The sequence below is a fragment of the Miniopterus schreibersii genome (assembly GCF_964146895.1).
Source record: "Miniopterus schreibersii genome assembly, chromosome: 2".
NCBI lineage: Eukaryota > Metazoa > Chordata > Mammalia > Chiroptera > Miniopteridae > Miniopterus > Miniopterus schreibersii.
Window position 1 is genome coordinate 93,348,780 of NC_138102.1, and position 18,332 is coordinate 93,367,111.

The 18,332-nt window shown below is 40.9% G+C and overlaps 2 protein-coding genes across 19 annotated transcripts in view; one reads left to right on the top strand and one right to left on the bottom strand.

The window, feature by feature from the left end:
- Window positions 1-8,313, top strand: part of BCL2L13 (BCL2 like 13) — a gene marked incomplete at its 3' end in the record, with an annotated part of 99,867 nt that extends 91,554 nt beyond the window's left edge. For 12 of the 13 annotated variants that reach the window (XM_081129324.1, XM_081129313.1, XM_081129320.1 and 9 more), the window contains one exon: window positions 1,141-8,313. In XM_081129324.1, the coding sequence (XP_080985450.1) occupies window positions 1,141-1,941 (801 nt within the window). The remainder of the gene's footprint in view (window positions 1-1,140) is intronic. The other variant, XM_081129317.1, reaches the window with a different exon arrangement.
- Window positions 8,314-12,643: 4,330 nt separating this feature from the next.
- Window positions 12,644-18,332, bottom strand: part of BID (BH3 interacting domain death agonist) — a 42,154-nt gene continuing 36,465 nt past the window's right edge. For 4 of the 6 annotated variants that reach the window (XM_081129333.1, XM_081129332.1, XM_081129336.1 and 1 more), the window contains 3 exons: window positions 16,762-16,901; window positions 15,281-15,493; window positions 12,644-12,908 (listed from right to left, as the gene is read on the bottom strand). In XM_081129333.1, coding sequence (XP_080985459.1) covers window positions 12,897-12,908; window positions 15,281-15,493; window positions 16,762-16,901 — 365 coding nt within the window. In that variant the 3' untranslated portion in view covers window positions 12,644-12,896. The remainder of the gene's footprint in view (window positions 12,909-15,280; window positions 15,494-16,761; window positions 16,902-18,332) is intronic. The other 2 variants (XM_081129335.1, XM_081129334.1) reach the window with 1 other exon arrangement.

Sequence of the window (18,332 nt, forward strand, 5' to 3'; positions counted from 1 at the left end):
TTTCTTATAACTCTGAGAGGTGCCTAACACAGCACCTACTAGGCAGTAGGATCCTGTTAAGCTAAACTGTTAATGAAAATGAAAACTGACACTATTTGCTTTTGTGTAGACTCTTGCTAAAGAGAAGCAAGAGTCCTGCATTTCTGGTGTCCCTCCATTTTGCTACTGCTGTCAGAGTAATTGTAAAGTGGAGCTTGGATTGTTGTTTTGTAGCTGAAAGACTTCATTGACTAACCATTTCCTATTGAGTAAAGTTCATATTTCTTAGCTCACAAGTTCCTCCATAGTCCTGTCTTAACTGAACTTCCTATTCTTCATGTGTACTGTGCACTAATTCAGCTGGGCCACTTCCTACTTCCCTTTTTTGCATTTCTATGCTTTTGCTGGTATTGTGTCTTCTATGTGGCTTTCATCTAATCCTCAGATGTCCAGTATAGATGCTGGTTCCTCCATGAAGCTTTCAGTCATCTCCCTGCTCTCTTCAGCTTACACCAAAAAGTCATTTCTCCATCTGAACTCTTAATAGCACTTTGACAATGGTGTAGCATTATTTTTGTACCCTACTAAGTCATAAGTTCCTTGAGAGCAAGGTTCTTGCCTTTTCTCTCTTATTTTGCATTAATTATTGAATTGAATCTATATAAATTGAATTGAATATAACTTTTTAATTTTTTTAGCCTCAAGGAAACTGATCAGAGGACCATCATGTTAAAAATTCTTCTTCTGCATTGATCTACAAGTAAATGCATTTAATCCAGAAAGTACATAGGTTTAAACAATGTATTTATTCTTGGAACTTCAGTTTAGGAAAGAATTTTTGTTCCAGATATACATTTATTTAAAATGTATTTACAATGCTTGTCCTGTCTCAGTAGTTAGTGTTGGCCTGTGCACCGAAGGGTTTTGGGTTCCATTCCTGGTCAAGGGCATGTACCTCAGTTGCGGGTTCACTCCCTGTCCCCTGTCGCGGTGTGTGCGGGAGGCAACTAGTCAATATGTCTCTCTCACATTGATGTTTTTCTCTCCCTTCCCCCCTCCTTCCTACTCTGAAAAAGCAATGGAAAAAATTTTCTCAGGTGAGGATTAACAAAAAATAAAATATATTTACCATTCTTTGTATTGACTCTCCTTCTTTTCTAGGGCACTGTTTTTAGCCTTGAGTCCGAGGAGGAATACCCTGGAATTCTTGCAGAAGATAGCAATGACATTTATATCCTGCCCAGTGACAACTCTGGACAAGTCAGTCCTCCAGAGTCTCCAACTGTGACTACTTCTTGGCAGTCAGAGAGCTTACCTGTTTCCCTGTCAGCCAGCCAGAGTTGGCATACAGAAAGCCTACCAGTGTCCCTAGGTCCTGAGTCCTGGCAGCAGATTGCAATGGATCCTGAAGAAGTTAAAAGCTTAGATAGCAATGGGGCTGGAGAGAAGAGTGAGAACAACTCTTCTAATTCTGACATAGTACATGTGGAGAAAGAAGAAATACCTGAGGGTGTGGAAGAGGCTGCTGTGGCATCTGTAGCCTTGTCAACCAGGGAGCTGCAAGAAGTATTCCCTAAAGCCCCAGCTCCCTTGCTTCCACATATCACTGCCAGTTCCTTGCTAGAGAAGATGAAACCTGACACAGAAATGACCGCAGTTGAGGAAGTCAGCCCAGCTACATCTTTGTTCATAGAACTTGATGAACAAGAGGTGAAAGCAGCAACAATTCAACCTTTTGAACGAGAAGAAGAGATGATCCCTGCACTGGAACCCACAAAAATACTGCTGAGTGAAGAGATGAATATAAGGGAAGAGAGTCTTACGGAAGGGTCCTCCCCTGCTGGAGAAGAGAAGTCTATGCCATTGTCTGAGGACAAGTCTATACTGTTGTTTGGAGGGGCTGCCGCTATTGCCATCCTGGCAGTGGCATTTGGGGTAGCATTGGCTCTGAGAAAGAAATAGCAGATTTTTCAGAAGAGAAATAAGACAAAAAGGATATTAGGTTTTAGTTGTATTGACTGAATTTGAACCTCCAGCAGCTGATTGGACATTTGTGGAACACTCTTGGGTAATTGGAGATTTCTGCTCAACAAGGCAGTGGATTGATCCACATATTAGGGTTTGAGGTAGAGGGTGTTCACATTTGATTGTAAGTTCCAAGGGCCTTGGCTCATGGTAGGCTCTGGATTTTAGGAGTAAAGTACTCCTCTCGTACAGTTTTATCAACCTCTGCATTAATGATATCTTGATAATTTGTTGTAGAAAGTTGTCCTGTGCATTGTAGGGTGTTTAGCAACATCACTGGCCTGTACCCACTAAATACCAGTAGCATCCTTCCCCCAGTTGTGACAACCAAAAATATCTCCTGACATTGCCAAATGTCCCTGGGGGTAAAATTGTTCCCCCTTGCGAGCCACAGTTTTAGAGGGAAAGGGTTAATTTAGGAGCATCTGGGATAGAAATTCACAGGCAAGAGGGCTTAGCTACGTGCTCCTCAGCTACTGACTTGGTCCTGCCCTTGGAATTTCATCTTTTCTGATGAAAATGCTATGTTTTTTAGTCATTCTTTTTTGGCTTTTCTTTTCTTCCCTACCGTTTTAGTCCTATAGCATGAGGGTGTTCTCCTCTTATGGCTCAGCTGCCTCTCAGGTAACACATTGCTCCTCTTCACCCCCCGGTTTCTTCTAAGATCCATGGAGAGTGCTTGCTCTGTACCTGTCAAGTCTCTGATGCTTCTTAATAGCTTTACCTTGTAAAGATACTGCCTTTAGTAATCTTTAAAAAGAAGGGGGGTGGGAAACTCCCTGCCTATAAGTGGTGTGGCAAGTAACTGGCTAGAGATAGATTTGTCTCGTTTAGCAGGAGAATGGCTTAGATGACCTCTGGAGCTCTTCTGGCTCTTTTGTGTATGGGCACCCTACTGAACTTATGACTACCTGCCAGCAGCATTTCTCTTGCTGGATGGTCACTGTCTAGAACCTAGGCTAGTGTGTTTTCCCTATACTATCTGGCCTTTTTACTGGTCGACCAGCTAGCTCCTTTGCAGTCCTTCACTGGATTTTTATACTTGGGCTTACAGACCAATTGAATCATAACGCTTATGAAATTCAGAAAGTCTCCTAAATACCATTAAAGTAAAAAGTATGAAAAGAGAAGCTTGACTTTCTTGATTGCCCTCAAGATTCTAGTTTGGCTTTCAGATTTCAAGAACGGTGGCTTCGTCACTGAACTCTTGACAGTCCAGATGCCGGAGTGATAAACTAAAATGATCCTAATTACTATGTACTAGTTGAGAATCAGCATAATTTTCTTTCATCTGGCTGATCTCAATTCTAAAAGGGTGGGGAGTGGGACTGTGTCATTTTATACCTGAGGATCAGTGTCACTGTGCAGGACGTACTTGCTTGATACAGGTTATCTCAGATTTATCTTAGTAAATGTAACAAATTACTTTTTAGATCCTGAAATTTGTAATAAAATTACTTTACCTATCCTGATCACCAAAACTTGATATTTTAAGTGTGCTTTCTTTTTTAAATATATTTTTAAAAATTAAATCTCCCAAAAGCAATAGTATTTAAAAGTTGGTCAAAAAAAATTCTGAAGTGTGTTTGTGTGCCAGGTCAGCTTTACCATGGAGTGTACCTTTATGTTCTGAGTTTTTGTATCTCATTTAGGGAATGATTTTTTAAGGGTTTTGGTACACCTAGAGGTGAGGAGGGAAATGGGATTAGTATAGTAAAGAATTATTTCCTTCTTGGGTTTTACTGTTGCAATGGATTACTCTGTGGTTTAATTGCTACATTTGTGTTTGCATAGGGTAAGAGCAAACTGGTGTGTTATCTTGATTTTTTTCCCCTTTTATAATAAAATATTTTCCTTCCAGTGTTCACACTTTTTTTCTTTTAATATATCTTTATTGATTTCAGAGAGAGGAAGGGAGAGAGAGAGAGAGATAGAAACATCAATGATGAGAGAGTCATTGGCTGCCTCCTGGCATATGCCCTGATCGGGAATCAAACTGCGATCTCCTGTATCATAGGCTGATGTTTAGCTGCTGAGCCACACTCGGCCAGGCCGTGTTCACACTTTTAAACTCTATATCCTCAAACCCATTGGCTGAACACATTTAAGCACTAATATAAACCAGGTTCATTTTTGGGCTGCTAGAGAGATATGTGGCCTAGGATATTAGGGTCTGTGTTCTCCATTAAAGGAAAGAATGAGACATGTGATACAATGCTACCATGTGCTGCTTTATTTTCCCATCTGTTGAACATTAACTCAGAGTTATTTGGCCAATTGCATTTTGCTGTGTAATGGTAAATAGCCATTCTTTTCCATTGGCTCTCTCTAGATTGAATCATTGAAAGTTCCTGAGTAGTAATAGGATATGTCAGTGTCCCCTTTCTTTCTTCACTTCCTTACCCTCTGCCTCTGGCAGTGGAAGGGAATACCCTAATACAGACTGCTGCTTACAGCAGCTCCTATTTTTGTTATTACATTTCAAAGAATATTATTTGTCACCCTCCCCTTTTTTGGTGGGGGCCAGGAGTAGGAGGCCATTCCTTCTTGCCCCCTGACTGACATAGCATCTAAATCTAAGATAAAGGAACAATTCAGAATAAATCCAACTTGTTTATAGAACTCAAGTGCAGAATTAAGAATATCACTCTTGTTTATCATTTCTCATTCTTTGGACTATTGAGGAAAAGTTTTTGTTAGTTGTCTAGAACTCTTCTTAACTGCTCTACTGAATGTAATGATCTCTGATCACTTGGCAAAAAGCCAGTGAATGTTTCTTGAGACAAATACAAGAATTAAAGAATGCTAATTTATCCTCTCTCTAACAAAATGATCATTCTGAGCCCAGAGAAATCAGTTGCTATAGTGTGCCTTAGGGGGACTCTCATGATCATCATTGCCCTCTAGAAAGAGCTTCCCAGGTGAAGAAAAACAACTGTTGACCATCTGGTTCACACATTCACCACTCAAAGTCATCCTTGATACCTCCTCTCGCCTGTGTCCCATGTCTTGTATCAAATGCAGCCACTGCCTAGGTTTGTACTGGAGGGAATAAACAGTGAACACAGCCCAGCCGGGCGTGGCTCAGCGGTTGAGCATCGACCTAGGATCCAGGCGATCGGGGTTCGATTCCCTGTCAGGGCACATGCCCAGGTTGCGGGCTCGATCAGTGTCTCTCATCATTGATGTTTCTGTCTCTCTCTCTCCCTCTCCTTTCCTCTCTTTGAAATCAATAAAAAGATATATTTAAACAGTGAACACAGACATGGTTTTTGAACCATAGCTACCATTAATTTCTTCAGCCTTTGTGCTAATTCTAAAACAAAAGTGAGGCATGCTCCTTGCTTTTTTCTAAAGGTATGATGTGAACAGATGTCATACCCATACAACTTTAAAATTATTTTAAGGTGTTTTACAGAAATAATACCTTTTTTTCTTTTATCTTAATTTCGTAGGTCTTTTTAACACAAAGTTACCTTTCAAAAAATTTGAGATAGTGATAAAGTATCACTATCTGCTCACTTTATAGAAAGTTTCTAGCCTCTGAACCAGTACCCTCACAAGCATTTCATTTAGTCTCAGCAACACACTTGATGCCCGAAAATGTCCTCTTCCGTGGAGTCCCAAGATACACCATTAGTTATAACCTCCTGTTACTGAGGAGGTTCAACTGTGACATGGGTTTAAATTCAGGGTGCATATTTTTCTGTATTAGAATATCCTTTTTCTTAAAAAAGTGTGGGTAATTATAATTTTAGCAAATATTAGTTGAGCATTTACTAATTTTTCTAAAGTGTCCTAGCATATGAGGCAATGATCTGAATTTTTCTGACTCCAAGTGTAGTGCTTTTCCCATTTTTATCATTTTTTGTAACCCTGCAAAACAGTATTGGCAGGCTTTCTGCACAGGGCTGTGTCAGTTGTCTACTGCACAAGGGCAGCCTGTGATCACCATATTGTGTGCCCTAATTTGTACAAAGGTACCATATAGGCTAGTCTAAACACTGAACATGTTCTCACAGACAAATGAGAGAAGGTTATGTCCAGGGTTATTCTCAATTTCTAATTATACCAGATGTTTTTCCTTTAAATACTGAATGAGATCCCTTACAAAGAATTAGCCGTTATCACTGGTTTAGATCTTTCATGAGCTTTCTTAGTTAATAAATGTTAGATAAATATTTCTTATAAACAAGGCTAAGGCAGTCTGACACAAGAATCATCACTGAATAATTTGAAGGCAGCACCATTTTTCTCTTCCCTTTTTCCTGGTTCCCTTTTGTTCCTTCTCTGTCCCCTGCCTGTGCCATGGGTTGTGGAAGGAAGTGAGGGAGACCTCTGGGCATTGCTTAGCTAATCAAGAGGGTTAAGCAGGCGCAGCCAGAGGCACATCTTGCTCAGAAGCTGACAGGTGACTCCCAGTGAAAACCTTCCATTCATTCCACAGTACACTAGGGAACGTAAAATTAACAGTCTTGCCTATAGAATACCGATCTGAAATTCAGTCACTATTGTTTAGTTACCTCAATATAGCGCTCCGTGGAGAGTTGGAAACTCATGTTACTATAATATTAGTACATCCCGTCATCTTTTTCTTTACACAAAACTAACCTCTACCTAGCTTGTCACCAGGGTCCTCCACCTGTGAACTATGTTTACACTACAAGAGCCCTAGCCAGGCAGCTTATGCTCAGGTTGGAATTGTTCTCAGGTATACTTGCAAGGCCTTTAATAAGTTAAAAAGTAGCTGCAGGCTCTAGGTGATTCTTGCCCTATTCTCACCTCTCCTGAGGGAAAATTTTGCTCACTTCAGTGTGTTCTTTGCACCACTAAAGAAATTGGCTTACTAATGTACTATGTAGAACAAGTTTTGATATTTTAAGATTACTTTGTTGCCCCCTTTCCCAGGACAAAAGGAAGCTGAAGTACAGTCTTTCCTGTTAAGAGTCTGGGATAACTTGGTTATTCCTGATGATTCTATCAAGAGAATTGTGTTATAATTATAGATTGGTCCTTAAGGGAAAGAATTTATTTGTTTTACTTACTTATTTTGAAATATGTCTGTATTGATTTCAGAGGGAGGGAGAGGGGGAGAGAGAGAGAAAAATCAATGATGAGAGTCATTGATCGGCTGCCTCCTGCACACCCCCTGCTGGGGATCAAGCCCAAAATCCAGGCATGTGTCCTGACTGAGAATTGAACTGCAACTTCCTGGACCATAGGTCGATGCTCAACCACTGAGCCACGCTGGCCACGCAGGAAAAGAATTTTTTTTTTTTCTATCATAGCCTGCCATTTCTTTCTTCCTTTAGATTCAAAGTGCCGCTTTCTACCTACTTCATTCTTTGACCGAAGTTACTGGTTCTAATGCTTTCATCTCAGAATTACTGGATTTAAATAGTAACGTTTGGTAATTAATGTAAGCGTTTTACTTAAGCAGCACAGATTTTCTTTTTCTGTATGAAGTTCATTAGCTCTCACTACAGTTGATTTGCTCAATTTATGATTATGGATTCATTCTGGCTCCTCCTTTCCCCTCCTGTTACCTGCATTTGGCCTGTCAGGGGAAAGGGACAGAATCCAAATCTGACATTTGCTTTCTGTTAGAAGTGCTTTGTTGGGGAGAACACATTGGATGTTGTAATAAAATGAGATTTGAAGATAACTGATGGACTCATCTTTCTATTCGTAAAACCTAGTTTACGTTCTTAACTTAGAAGGAATAATTTCATAGTCTAGTAGCCTTCCTAAGTACATACTTGGTTGGACTTAAGTTTCTGAAAACATGATAATAACAAAGGAGACTCCATATTTAAGTTACCAGTCAGCACAGTTAATGAAACTGTTGGGAAATGGAAGCATGCACTGCTGCTGTGACCCCTTAAGGCAGCCCTGAGCATCTCAGCAGTTTATGCTGGATTCTGAAAGGTGAGGTCAGGGACGATTTGACCTGAATACACCAAATATTCCACCTGACTTTCAGATGTGCCAAGTATCTTTTGGAGAAGAAAGCCTTTTATCTTTAACCAAGGAATATTCTTCACTTAATTCAAATATGTGTGTGTGTATATAAATCAGGATGAAATACATTCCTTGAAACAAAGTCACTTCTCAATTCTATCCACAAGGATTATGTTACCTGTGTAAAATCCAACTTCCAGGGTACCCCTGAGCTGTGGCTGGAATGTGCTCAAGATTGGAACTCTTGATACAGTAGAATCTTTTCATAATGCTGGCTTGGGGAGATGAGATGACAATCTTGCTTTATAAGCAAGAAGGTATATCTGACTTGGTCTGGGAAAATTTACACCAAAATGTCTAGCTGATTAAAATAGTGACTTAGTGTATTAATTTAAGCAAAACAGTAGAAAGTAAAGATGCTGTGAAAGATTAAAAATATTAGATAGTATGGGATTATTTGGTATTTTTAAATTTATCTTTATTGTTGAAAGTATTATAAATGGCCCCCTTCCCCCCCCCCCCCCCATTGATCCCCTCCACCCTGCACCCTTTCCCTCAGGCTTTCACCACACTATTGTCTGTGTCCATGGGTTATGCATATATGCATATAAGTTCTTAGGTTAATCTCTCCCCACCCACCCATCCCTGCCTTCCCTCTGAGATTCGTCAGTCTGTTCCATGCTTCTATGCCTCTGGATCTATTTTTTCATCAGCTTATTTTATTAGATTCCACATATGAGTAAGATCATGTGATCCTTGTCTTTCTGACTGGCATATTTTGCTTAGCACAATACTCTCCAGGTCCCATCATGCTGTCTCAAAGGGGAAGGGATCCTTTGTTTTTACAGCTGCATAGTATTCCATGGCATAAATGTCTGAGAAGATGCTTGATATGATTTCAATCTTTTTGAATTTGTAGAGACTTGTTTTATGTCCTAACATGTGGTCTATGAGAATGTCCCACGTGAACTTGAGGAGAATGCATATTCTGCAGCTTTGGGGTGAAATGTTCTGTAAATGTCAATTAAATCCATCTTATTTAGTATGTTATTTAGAATCACTGTTTCCTTGTTGATTTTTGTCTGGAAGATCTATCCAGTAAAGTCAGTGGGGTGTTAAAGTCCCCTACTGTGACTGTTTCTGTCAATCTCCCCTTTAAAGCCCTCCAGAATGTTTTTTTCCAGCCTCTGTGCCTCTTTTATTCTGAGGTGGGTCTCTTGTAGACAGCATATATTTGGGTCTTGTTTTCTTATCCATTCAGCTGCCCTATGTCCTTTGATTAGAGTGTTTAATCCATTTACATTTAAGGTTATTATTGATAGGTACTTATCTATTGCCATTTTCTTTCTTTATGTCTGTTTCTCATTCTATTTCAACTTGTGACAGCAGTCCCTTTAACATTTCCTGCAATGCTGGCTTGGTGGTGAAAACCTGCTTTAGCCTTTTTTTTTTTTTAATCTGGGAAGCTCTTTATTTCACCATTTATTTGGAATTATAGCCTTGCTGGATAGAGTAGTCTTGGTTTCAGATCCTTGCTTTTCATTACCTTGAATACTTCATGCCATTCCCTCCTGGCTTGTAGAGTTTCTGATGCAAAATCAGCTAACAGTTTTATGGGAGCTCCCTTGTAGATAACAGATTGCTTTTCTCTTGCTGCCTTTAGTATTCTTTGTCCTAAATTTTTGGCATTGTAATTACGATGTGTCTAAGCTTGGGCCTCTTTTGGGGGTTCTTGCTTGGGACGCCCTGTGCCTCCTGAACTTGTGTGACTTTTTACTTGACCAGGTTAGGGAAGTGTTCTGCCATTATTTCTTCAAACAGGTTCTCTAACCCTTGCTTACTTTTGACCTCTCCTGGCACTTTTTTTTTTTTTTAAATATATCTTTATTGATTTCAGAGAGAGGAAAGGAGAGGGAGAGAGAGAGGTAGAAACATCAATGATGAGAGAGTCATTGATCAGGCCCGCAACCCGGGCATGTGCCCTGACCGGGAATCAAACCCCGATCCCCTGGATCCCAGGTCAACGCTCAAACGCTGAGCCATGCCCGGCTGGGCTCCTGGCACTTCTTGATGTGAATATTGTTATGTTTCATGTTGTCCCACAGCTCCCTTAAACTGTCCTCCTGTTTTTTAGTTTTTCCCTTTTTGGTTCTTTATTTTTTCTACCCTGTCTTCTAATTCGCTGATCCAGTCCTCACATTCCCCTAACCTGCTGTTTATTCCGTGTTTTTTTTTTAAATTTCTACTATGTCATTCTTAATTTCCTTCATAGTTTCCATATATTTTTTCATGCTGTTGAGCATCCTTACAATCAGTATTCTGAACTCTATATCTGATAGATTGCTTATCTCCATTTCATTGAGCTCATTTCTGGAGAATTCTTTTGTTCTTTCATTTGGGGCTTGTTTTTTGTCTCCTCATTGGGGCTGCTTGTTTGGATTTGTTTCTATGGATTAGGTAGATCTGCTAGGACTCCCAGTCTTTTGGATGGTCTCTGGTGCAGGCCAATGTCAGATGCAGTTTGTGACTGGCCTTGAGTACCCTGTTTGAAGTTTTCCACACTCCACAGCTTGTGGTTCCCTCTGCTGAGGCTGGGTGTGTTTGGACTGAACCAAGATACCCACCAAGGCCTGTTTTTCCAAGCCCTGAGTCCAGAATCAAATCAGGGAAAGACTCAAAGCACCCAGAGGCTGTTATTCAGTCTCTTAATGAGCCTCAGGCTGTAAAAAGTCCACAGGGCGGGGCAGTTGCTTTTCCCCCAAGCAAAGGCTGTTTGGAAGGTAAATGTCTGCCTGAGAAGGATGTCCTCTGCAGTATGGGGGAATGACTCAGCACAGGGATCTAAATGGCTGCCCTCTGAGCTCTATTCCCCCTGCCAGCACCTCTGGATTCTCCTCACTCTGCCCTCCCTCCACCGGAGCCCAAGGTGAGTGGATGCACACAAAACTGTGCACTGACACTTTAAGAGAGTGCCTACATTTCCAGCTCTTTCCCTGGCAGACAGAAACTGCTGCTTTTCACAGCCAGATGTTATGTGAGTACCTTTCTCAGATCTGGTGCTCTGTGCTGGGGTTGGGGTTTAAACCCCGGAGTTCTCAGTGGGAACCCCCACACCTGAGATATTCCTCCGGAACTTCAGTTGCTCCCTGTGGGAGCCCAGCCAGCCCTCTTGTACCTCCTCACTTCCTACCAGTCTCTATGTGGTCTCTATTTTTGGTTATGAAGGTGCTCTCCAGCTAGTCTTCAGTTGCAGTTGATTATTCAGGATGGTTTTTCTATATTTTAGTTGTAATTCCAGTTTGGTCCTGGAAGAGTGTCAGTGTAGCTTCCACTCAATCCGCCTCCATCTTGGAATCTGCCGATTATTTGCTACTTTAAAGCTTTCTTCTCTCCCGTTAGTTTAGTCAACTATTTGTATTTAAATTGCTCTTTCTGGAAGAAAGTATCTCCACCTAGTGAGAATCTGAGTGTATAAATGAGTGTATGTATGTGTGTATATGTGTTCAACTTGTTTCCACTGTGATATGAATCTTTTGGGGGGGGAAGTCCATTCCAAAACATTCATAATAATAGCATTACTAGAAAATGTTTTCTAAATGATTGCCTTTATACCACATGGCAACATCTATTTGCTTTTAATACTTGCAACATATTGCAGATATCAGACTGAGCCCCAGCCCTAGTGTGGTATGTATTTAATCCTGAATGGTGCACAGTCATTTTTTTCTGATGAATTTAAACAGAAGAGTGTTTGGTAACAAGGAAATATTTATTAGTACTTCAGTACTCTTGTTCATTGGTTTCTCCAGAGTGTCACGTTCACAGTAACAAGAGTGTTAGTATAGAGTAAAGGTAATGTGTGTGATATGGACCCAACATCTGCCATCATGTGCAAATAGAACCCTAGGAAACACCTGTTTCTAAATGTATGTGTTCCCTGGTTTATTTGGGCACTACCTAAGAGATCTGATTTTGTTATCACTTGTATTCTGACTGCATCCCTAGAAAAGGCAACTACTCAACTATTGAATTTTTAAGTTTTTTTTTCTCTTCATTTTTTATGCCTAGAAAAACCTGTTCTCTCCTGACACAACCTCTTAGACTTGAACTGAGGACTACGGATGGAAAATGAAAATATAAGAGTATTAGCAGTCAGTCCTCATGAAATGTATGCAGTAGTTTCTGGTACTCTACCACCTTAAAAATGTTATCATGGCCTTGGCTTCTTGGAAAGAGACAAGGTGACTTTAGTTACCTGATTTTAGAAACTAGGTGACACAGGCCTTTAAATCACCTCCACACCTTTGACTTGCCTGTGGTTTTTCTTGACTCTAATAAAAGGAAATCAAGTTGAAAAAAGTCCAAAATGTTCTGAATCCAGAATCTCCTGTGCCGTCTGGTTTTTAAACAGGAAGACTATTACTTCCGTAGTATTAAGATGTTCCCTATTCTGCAAGGAATTTTCATTTGTAAGGGGCTTGTGCATTCCTTCTCCAATCCCTGCTCTCCTCACATGACACTGCTGTAAGACTGTGCTGAGGTTGCACTTTAATAAGCAGTAAAGTTGTGTTTTTTTAACAAAACATTGTGTCTTTTTTCTTTTGCTTTATAATCTGCTTTTAACTTTAATTTTCAAGTGGGGACCTATACAGCTGAATTAAGATAAAGGCACAATGTGTAGATTTAAAGATGGGAGCAAGCTTGTTCAAATATGTGCAAGTTGACATTTTTATTCAAGTATATTAATGTAGAGATTTCTAAATGGGTCACTGGTTTAAAACATCATCTTTAAAATAGTGAGAAATAAATAACTGTTATCTTGTGCCTAGCTTCTCTAAGAACTTTAAGTAGTCATGGCTCTATCTCCACTGGAGGCAGCTAACTGCTATCCCATACCAAATTTTAACCAGACACGCTTTGCAGTCTTCCACTCAGTCCATCTCCTAGAGAAAGAAAGGAAAAACCAGAATTAGCCAGTCTAATTTCCCTCCACCAATATATTTAGTCATATTTCTGACTTTTTAAATTTCTTTTTTATGAGTTCCTATTTACTGTTTCTCCCTCTTTCCTAACTTGTACTGAATGACCAGTTTTTCTTCTGTAATGGCCCAGATAGTATTTTAGGTTCCATAGGCCACTCAGTCTCTGCCATATGGTCTTTGTCACAATGTCTCCATTCTGATGTTAGTGTGGAAGTAGCCAGAGACAATAAGCGAATGAACATGGCTATGTTTCATTAAAACTTCGTTTACAAAAACAACCAGCAGACCAGATTTGCCTTAAGGCCTTAAGTTACCAATCTCTGTAAATGATTGGAAGTTCTACATCCTTCATTTTTACCAAACAAACATTGCATTTATTAGAATGTACACTCAACTTCTATGACAGGTAATCTAAATATGACTTAAACAAGACAGTTTATTTCTCTAATTATATGTCAGCAGTCAGCACCAAAGTCTTGGGAGCCAGGAGCCTATATTACTGGTCCTTGTCACTGAGATAATGCCCTCACCTGTACCCACATCCTCATGGACACTTTAGCCTGTGGACAGCAGAAGGGGAAAGTAGAGGGCAGGCTCCTTCTCTTCAGAGACACAGTAGAGATGTATTTATCACTTCTGCCTGCATCCCTTTAATCAAAAGTCATAGGTCACACCTGGCTTATAAGGGAGCCTGGGATATGTAGACCATCAGGACCCAGTTTTAAATCCTACAGCTACAGAAGATGGGGAGGACAGATACTGGGGGCATCTAGCATTCTCTGCTACAACTAAAACTTCTGAGTTTCTGATATGCTTCAAGGATTAATTAGAATCTATAACCCCTCACTCAACCAAAACAAAAACTTTAGCATATATTTATTTAGCATGTCTAAAATCCAGTTGTTTTTACTACTGTCACCTCCCTAGATTTGGGTTCTTTAGCCCCATGTGAATTTTTAGTGCTCCACACCTCTAATTAATAGATGTTACTGCTTTATTGATGATCATTTTCTATGGTCTAAAGTAGCTGTTTTAACTTATAAACCAGAATTCAGAACTTAAGAACTCTAGTGCCATAAAAAATATAAGTGACGCAGGGGTTTGTGCAAAAACATTCTCTGGAAACCTGTTATCCTTATATCCGTGCATCCTACACTTTGCTCCATGAGAGCAACTGCAAAAACAGATTTTCAAGGTGCTGAGATGTGGATATTCCCATCTACTGGGTCACTTATGGTGCCAAGAGGCATCTTAGTGGGTCCAAGGAATCAAGATTCTGTTTGGGCCCTTCAGTATTTGGTAAGCTGTTAGCACAGAATGCTGTTGACATCTTGCCCACTTACTCCCTTTAGATGGTTGGTGAATGCTGTCCAGGAACTTTCTCAGGCTTACCTGCTTCTAACAATTCAGCATGGTTTAACACCTGATTTCACATTTATATTCATTCTCCTGTTTCAAAATGCTTGTATAAAGTCCATAGCAGATAGAGAAAGCTTTTAAGGTTTATCATTAATTTTAAGAAGGTTGGATGCCTGAGTAATGCTTCTAACACGTAAAATCCCAAATATTCACCAATATTTTCAAATCTAGAGAAAAGACAGATCCATCGAACCTGCAGTTGGCTCTGTGAAACTGAAGCAGCAGACTTTAAGGACTGTCTGGCCTTCTTGGGCAACATCATGAAGAACTGTGACTTTTAATATCCTGGTTATGGGACAGATGTTTTCTGGGGCAGGTTTTAGATAGATTTCCCCCCTTTTTGATCTCTCCTTTTGGTCTCTCTCCCTTTCATCTTTCTCCGTAAGCATGTTTTTGTTTGTATGTTTTGTAAGCATGTTTTTAAAGAATTTAATTATACTTATTTTTGTGACAAGGTAAAGTTGAGAGCAGACCTGGGGAAGCTCAGCTTGGATCCCTCAGCCACTTTCTTTCATGCTCTAAGTGTCTATACCACCTGCACCACACTATTACAATTCTATGGATACTATGAAATAAGCTTTCCCTGCTGACAGTAGCACATCTTAAAAATGAAACTGATAATTATTAAAAAAAATAATGAAGCTGATAAAGCACAAAAGGACACCAGGTGTTCATTACCACTTCCTACCACATAACTTTCTTGCTCATGAAAGCAAAACCAAGCCTTTCTACCTGAACAGGAAAGTTTCTAACAGCATTCCTCGTGGTTTGGTCATCTGAAGCAGAAGAAAGGGAGGAAAGTAGTGGAGGGCTCTGCTGAGTTTCCTGACCTCAGAGGGAAATGGGTGTAGGGAGTAGGCAAACACCAAGAGGATTTAATGAAATGCCAAGGAGCTGACATCACTGGTTCTTACATTTCTGACTAAGTTTCTCACATAAGTGAGTAGGTTCTGGTTAATAAAATTCACTGTTGTGCGAAAGACATCACGGAGCAATGATGGTGTGTGATCGGCCACCTTTTTGGCCAACAGCATGGTCAACAGCAGCATGGTCTTCTCCTCCTCCATGTCTTTAGGATAAGTCTGCATGACCTGCTCCAGGACAGCAGCAAGGCACTCCCTTCTGTCCTGCAGAGGTAAAAACAGAAGGTTCACATGGAACCTAGGTCACTAATATTCTTCCTCTTAAAGGAAAAACAGTCCTCCAGTGGAAAGCATGAAGAAACATGCTCTCATTTCACAGGGAAGTATTTATTAAGTAGCTAAGGTGATTGGAAGAGAGAATGAGAAACAATTTAGTTTTGAGAGGCGATGGAAAGGGAAGACTGAGGTCACTCCTTAGAGCGGGACACTCACTAACCAAACACATGGTCACTGAATATCATGTGTGCACATTTGACACTGGTGGAACTAAAGAAGCCAAGTTATTCCCGGCCTCTGAGGCACTTCAAATCAAGAATTAGTTAACTAACCAAGATGTCTCAGGCCTAGTCACTGCTGCAGACTAGCTAGAGGGAGGGAGGAAGGGCTACACTTGACATTCCTGCCTACATTAGAACCAGCACACCACAGACTATTAGACTTGAACGGACCTTCAGGCTCATTACTCTCATGGAGAGTTAACATTGTGGGAGAGGACCCAGGCAGAACATCACTGAATGCTCACAGATTCTGTGACAGCTGCTGGAGACCATCAGATGGGGAGAGACCACTAAAGAGGGGACAAGCCTTCTTTGAGGCAGGAGACTTGACCTGGCTGAACCCTACAGGATTAATAAATTTCTAGGTAGTGAGGGACACTTGCACTTTTAGCTGGTAGTCAAAAGAATGGCACCTTTCTCTCCTTGAACTTCTATAGGCATATATTTGAGGAACTTTGGGTATTTCTCTCTCCCACTAAGTTTCCTCAGGAAGGACACAGTGTCTTAGACCTATCTTTGTACCCCCCACAGCGCTCAGCAAATGATAGAAGCTCTGTAAGTATGTGTATGTGGATTATAACCATGAAGCCAAGAGTAGCAGGCTAACGTGTCACTTTTCTTGTCACACCTGACTTAAGTGACTTAAAGTTTTCTAATTGGCATTTTTATTCAGCTATATTCAGCTAAACCTGAAGAAAGTTATTTCTGGAAGAGTCATATGAAGCTTTTTAATTCCCAAACTCTTGACTCATTCCTAAATGTCAAGTAACTTAATTCTTCTGAAAGAAAATTAACCATGTTATAATTTCTATTTCCAATGCTTTTGTAGACAGTCATGAATTGAGTCACCTCACTAAACGATGGTCTGTCTGACAGGAGATAGAGGACAGACCTTGTGGGTTCAACTGACAATGGAAAAAGCCCTCACACTTCTCAGTTAACCCAGAAAAGGCACTAAAGGGTTTTCTCACTTACTTCCTCTGACAGGTTCCCATTCATAAACTGTATTGCCAGGTGATTCACCAGTCTCGGGGGGACGCTGCGGTCCATCCTGTCCCCTATCTGGGCAAGTTGCCTGGCGATATTCTGGATGATTTCCTCTTGACTCTCAGAATCTGAACATTCAGGCAGGGGCAGCAGAGACAAAGCACACTGAGACAATGGCCCCATTCTACACCCTCATCCCACTGTACCCCACCCTGGAGAAAGGAAGGGATTCTGCTTTGAAACAAAGCCAGCTCCCACTTCCACAGCACACCATGGCAGGTTGGGGGGAGTCCTCAGAGATAGAGGCTGGGTCCAGGCCTGAGAGAGCAGAAGTCTGGCTGAAGAAGCAGACTTCTCCCTGAATACAGATTCAACCTCTGCCCACAAAAAGGATCAGTGATGCTGCAGCATCCATGACTATGGGCACCTGAGGCATGAACCTGGCAGCAGCCCTAAGGCTGCCAGTTCTGTATCCCATCATCTATCAGATGTCAGCCTAAGAAGTTGTTAGGAAAGAGGCTCTGCAGTCAGACCCAGTCAGAGCCCCACCTCTGCCACTCCCAGGCCATGAGGCCTTGCCACACCCTCTCCTACTTTCCTCACAGGAAGATCCCTGCTTTCCCCGGTCTTGTCTCACTTGGTAACACCTCCGTCTTCACTCTGACCTAGAACGCTTTGTACAATCTGCCCAGCCTCTCTAACATGAACTCTTCCCACTTTTCCAGCTACTTGGCTTCGGCAGAGAGCAGGCTCCTTGTCTAACATCCTTTAGGTCTATGCAAACGCCACTTTGTCCAAGATCAACACCCCACCTTTTCCTTCCCTGATCCTCACTACTATATCATATTGTTTATCTGTCTGTGGTCTTTGTCTGACTCCCTTGCCAGAATGTAAGCTTCACCAGGGCTCTCATTTTTTAATGTTTTTTTTTACTGCCAAATATGCAGCACTGAAAACAATGCAAGGCACACAGGAGATGCTAAATAAACAACTGTATGAACGAATGAATGAATGAACCCTGTACCTAGCTCCTAGTAAGTATTCAATAAATGCCTGCTACTGTTATTTCTCCAATTAAATCTTACACAGTGGAACCTCAGTTCTCGAACTTAATTTGTTTGAGAAGGCTGTTTGAGAAGTAATTTGTTTGAAAACATAATTTTTGTCATTAGAAATAATGTAAATGGAATGAATCCATTTCAGATCCCCAAATGATTCCGTTTTAACCGTCAAGTGCCTGTGATGGTTGTTCCGTGAGCACTTTCACACCCTTAGCAACATCAGCACTCTTGATCCTCACCCAAGGATATTTTTTCCAATGATTTTTCAGAGAGAATGGAAGGGAGGGGTAGGGACAGAGAGAGAAACATCGATGCACATGAATTGGCTGCCTCCCGCATGCAACCTGACCAGGGCCAGGGATAGAGCCTGCAACCGAGATACATCAAACCCGAGAACCTTCAGTCTGCAGGCCGATGCTTTAACCACTGAGCAAACCAGCTAGAGCAAACATCAGCAGTCTTGATGGCCTCTTTAGGTTTATTTATTTATTTATTTTA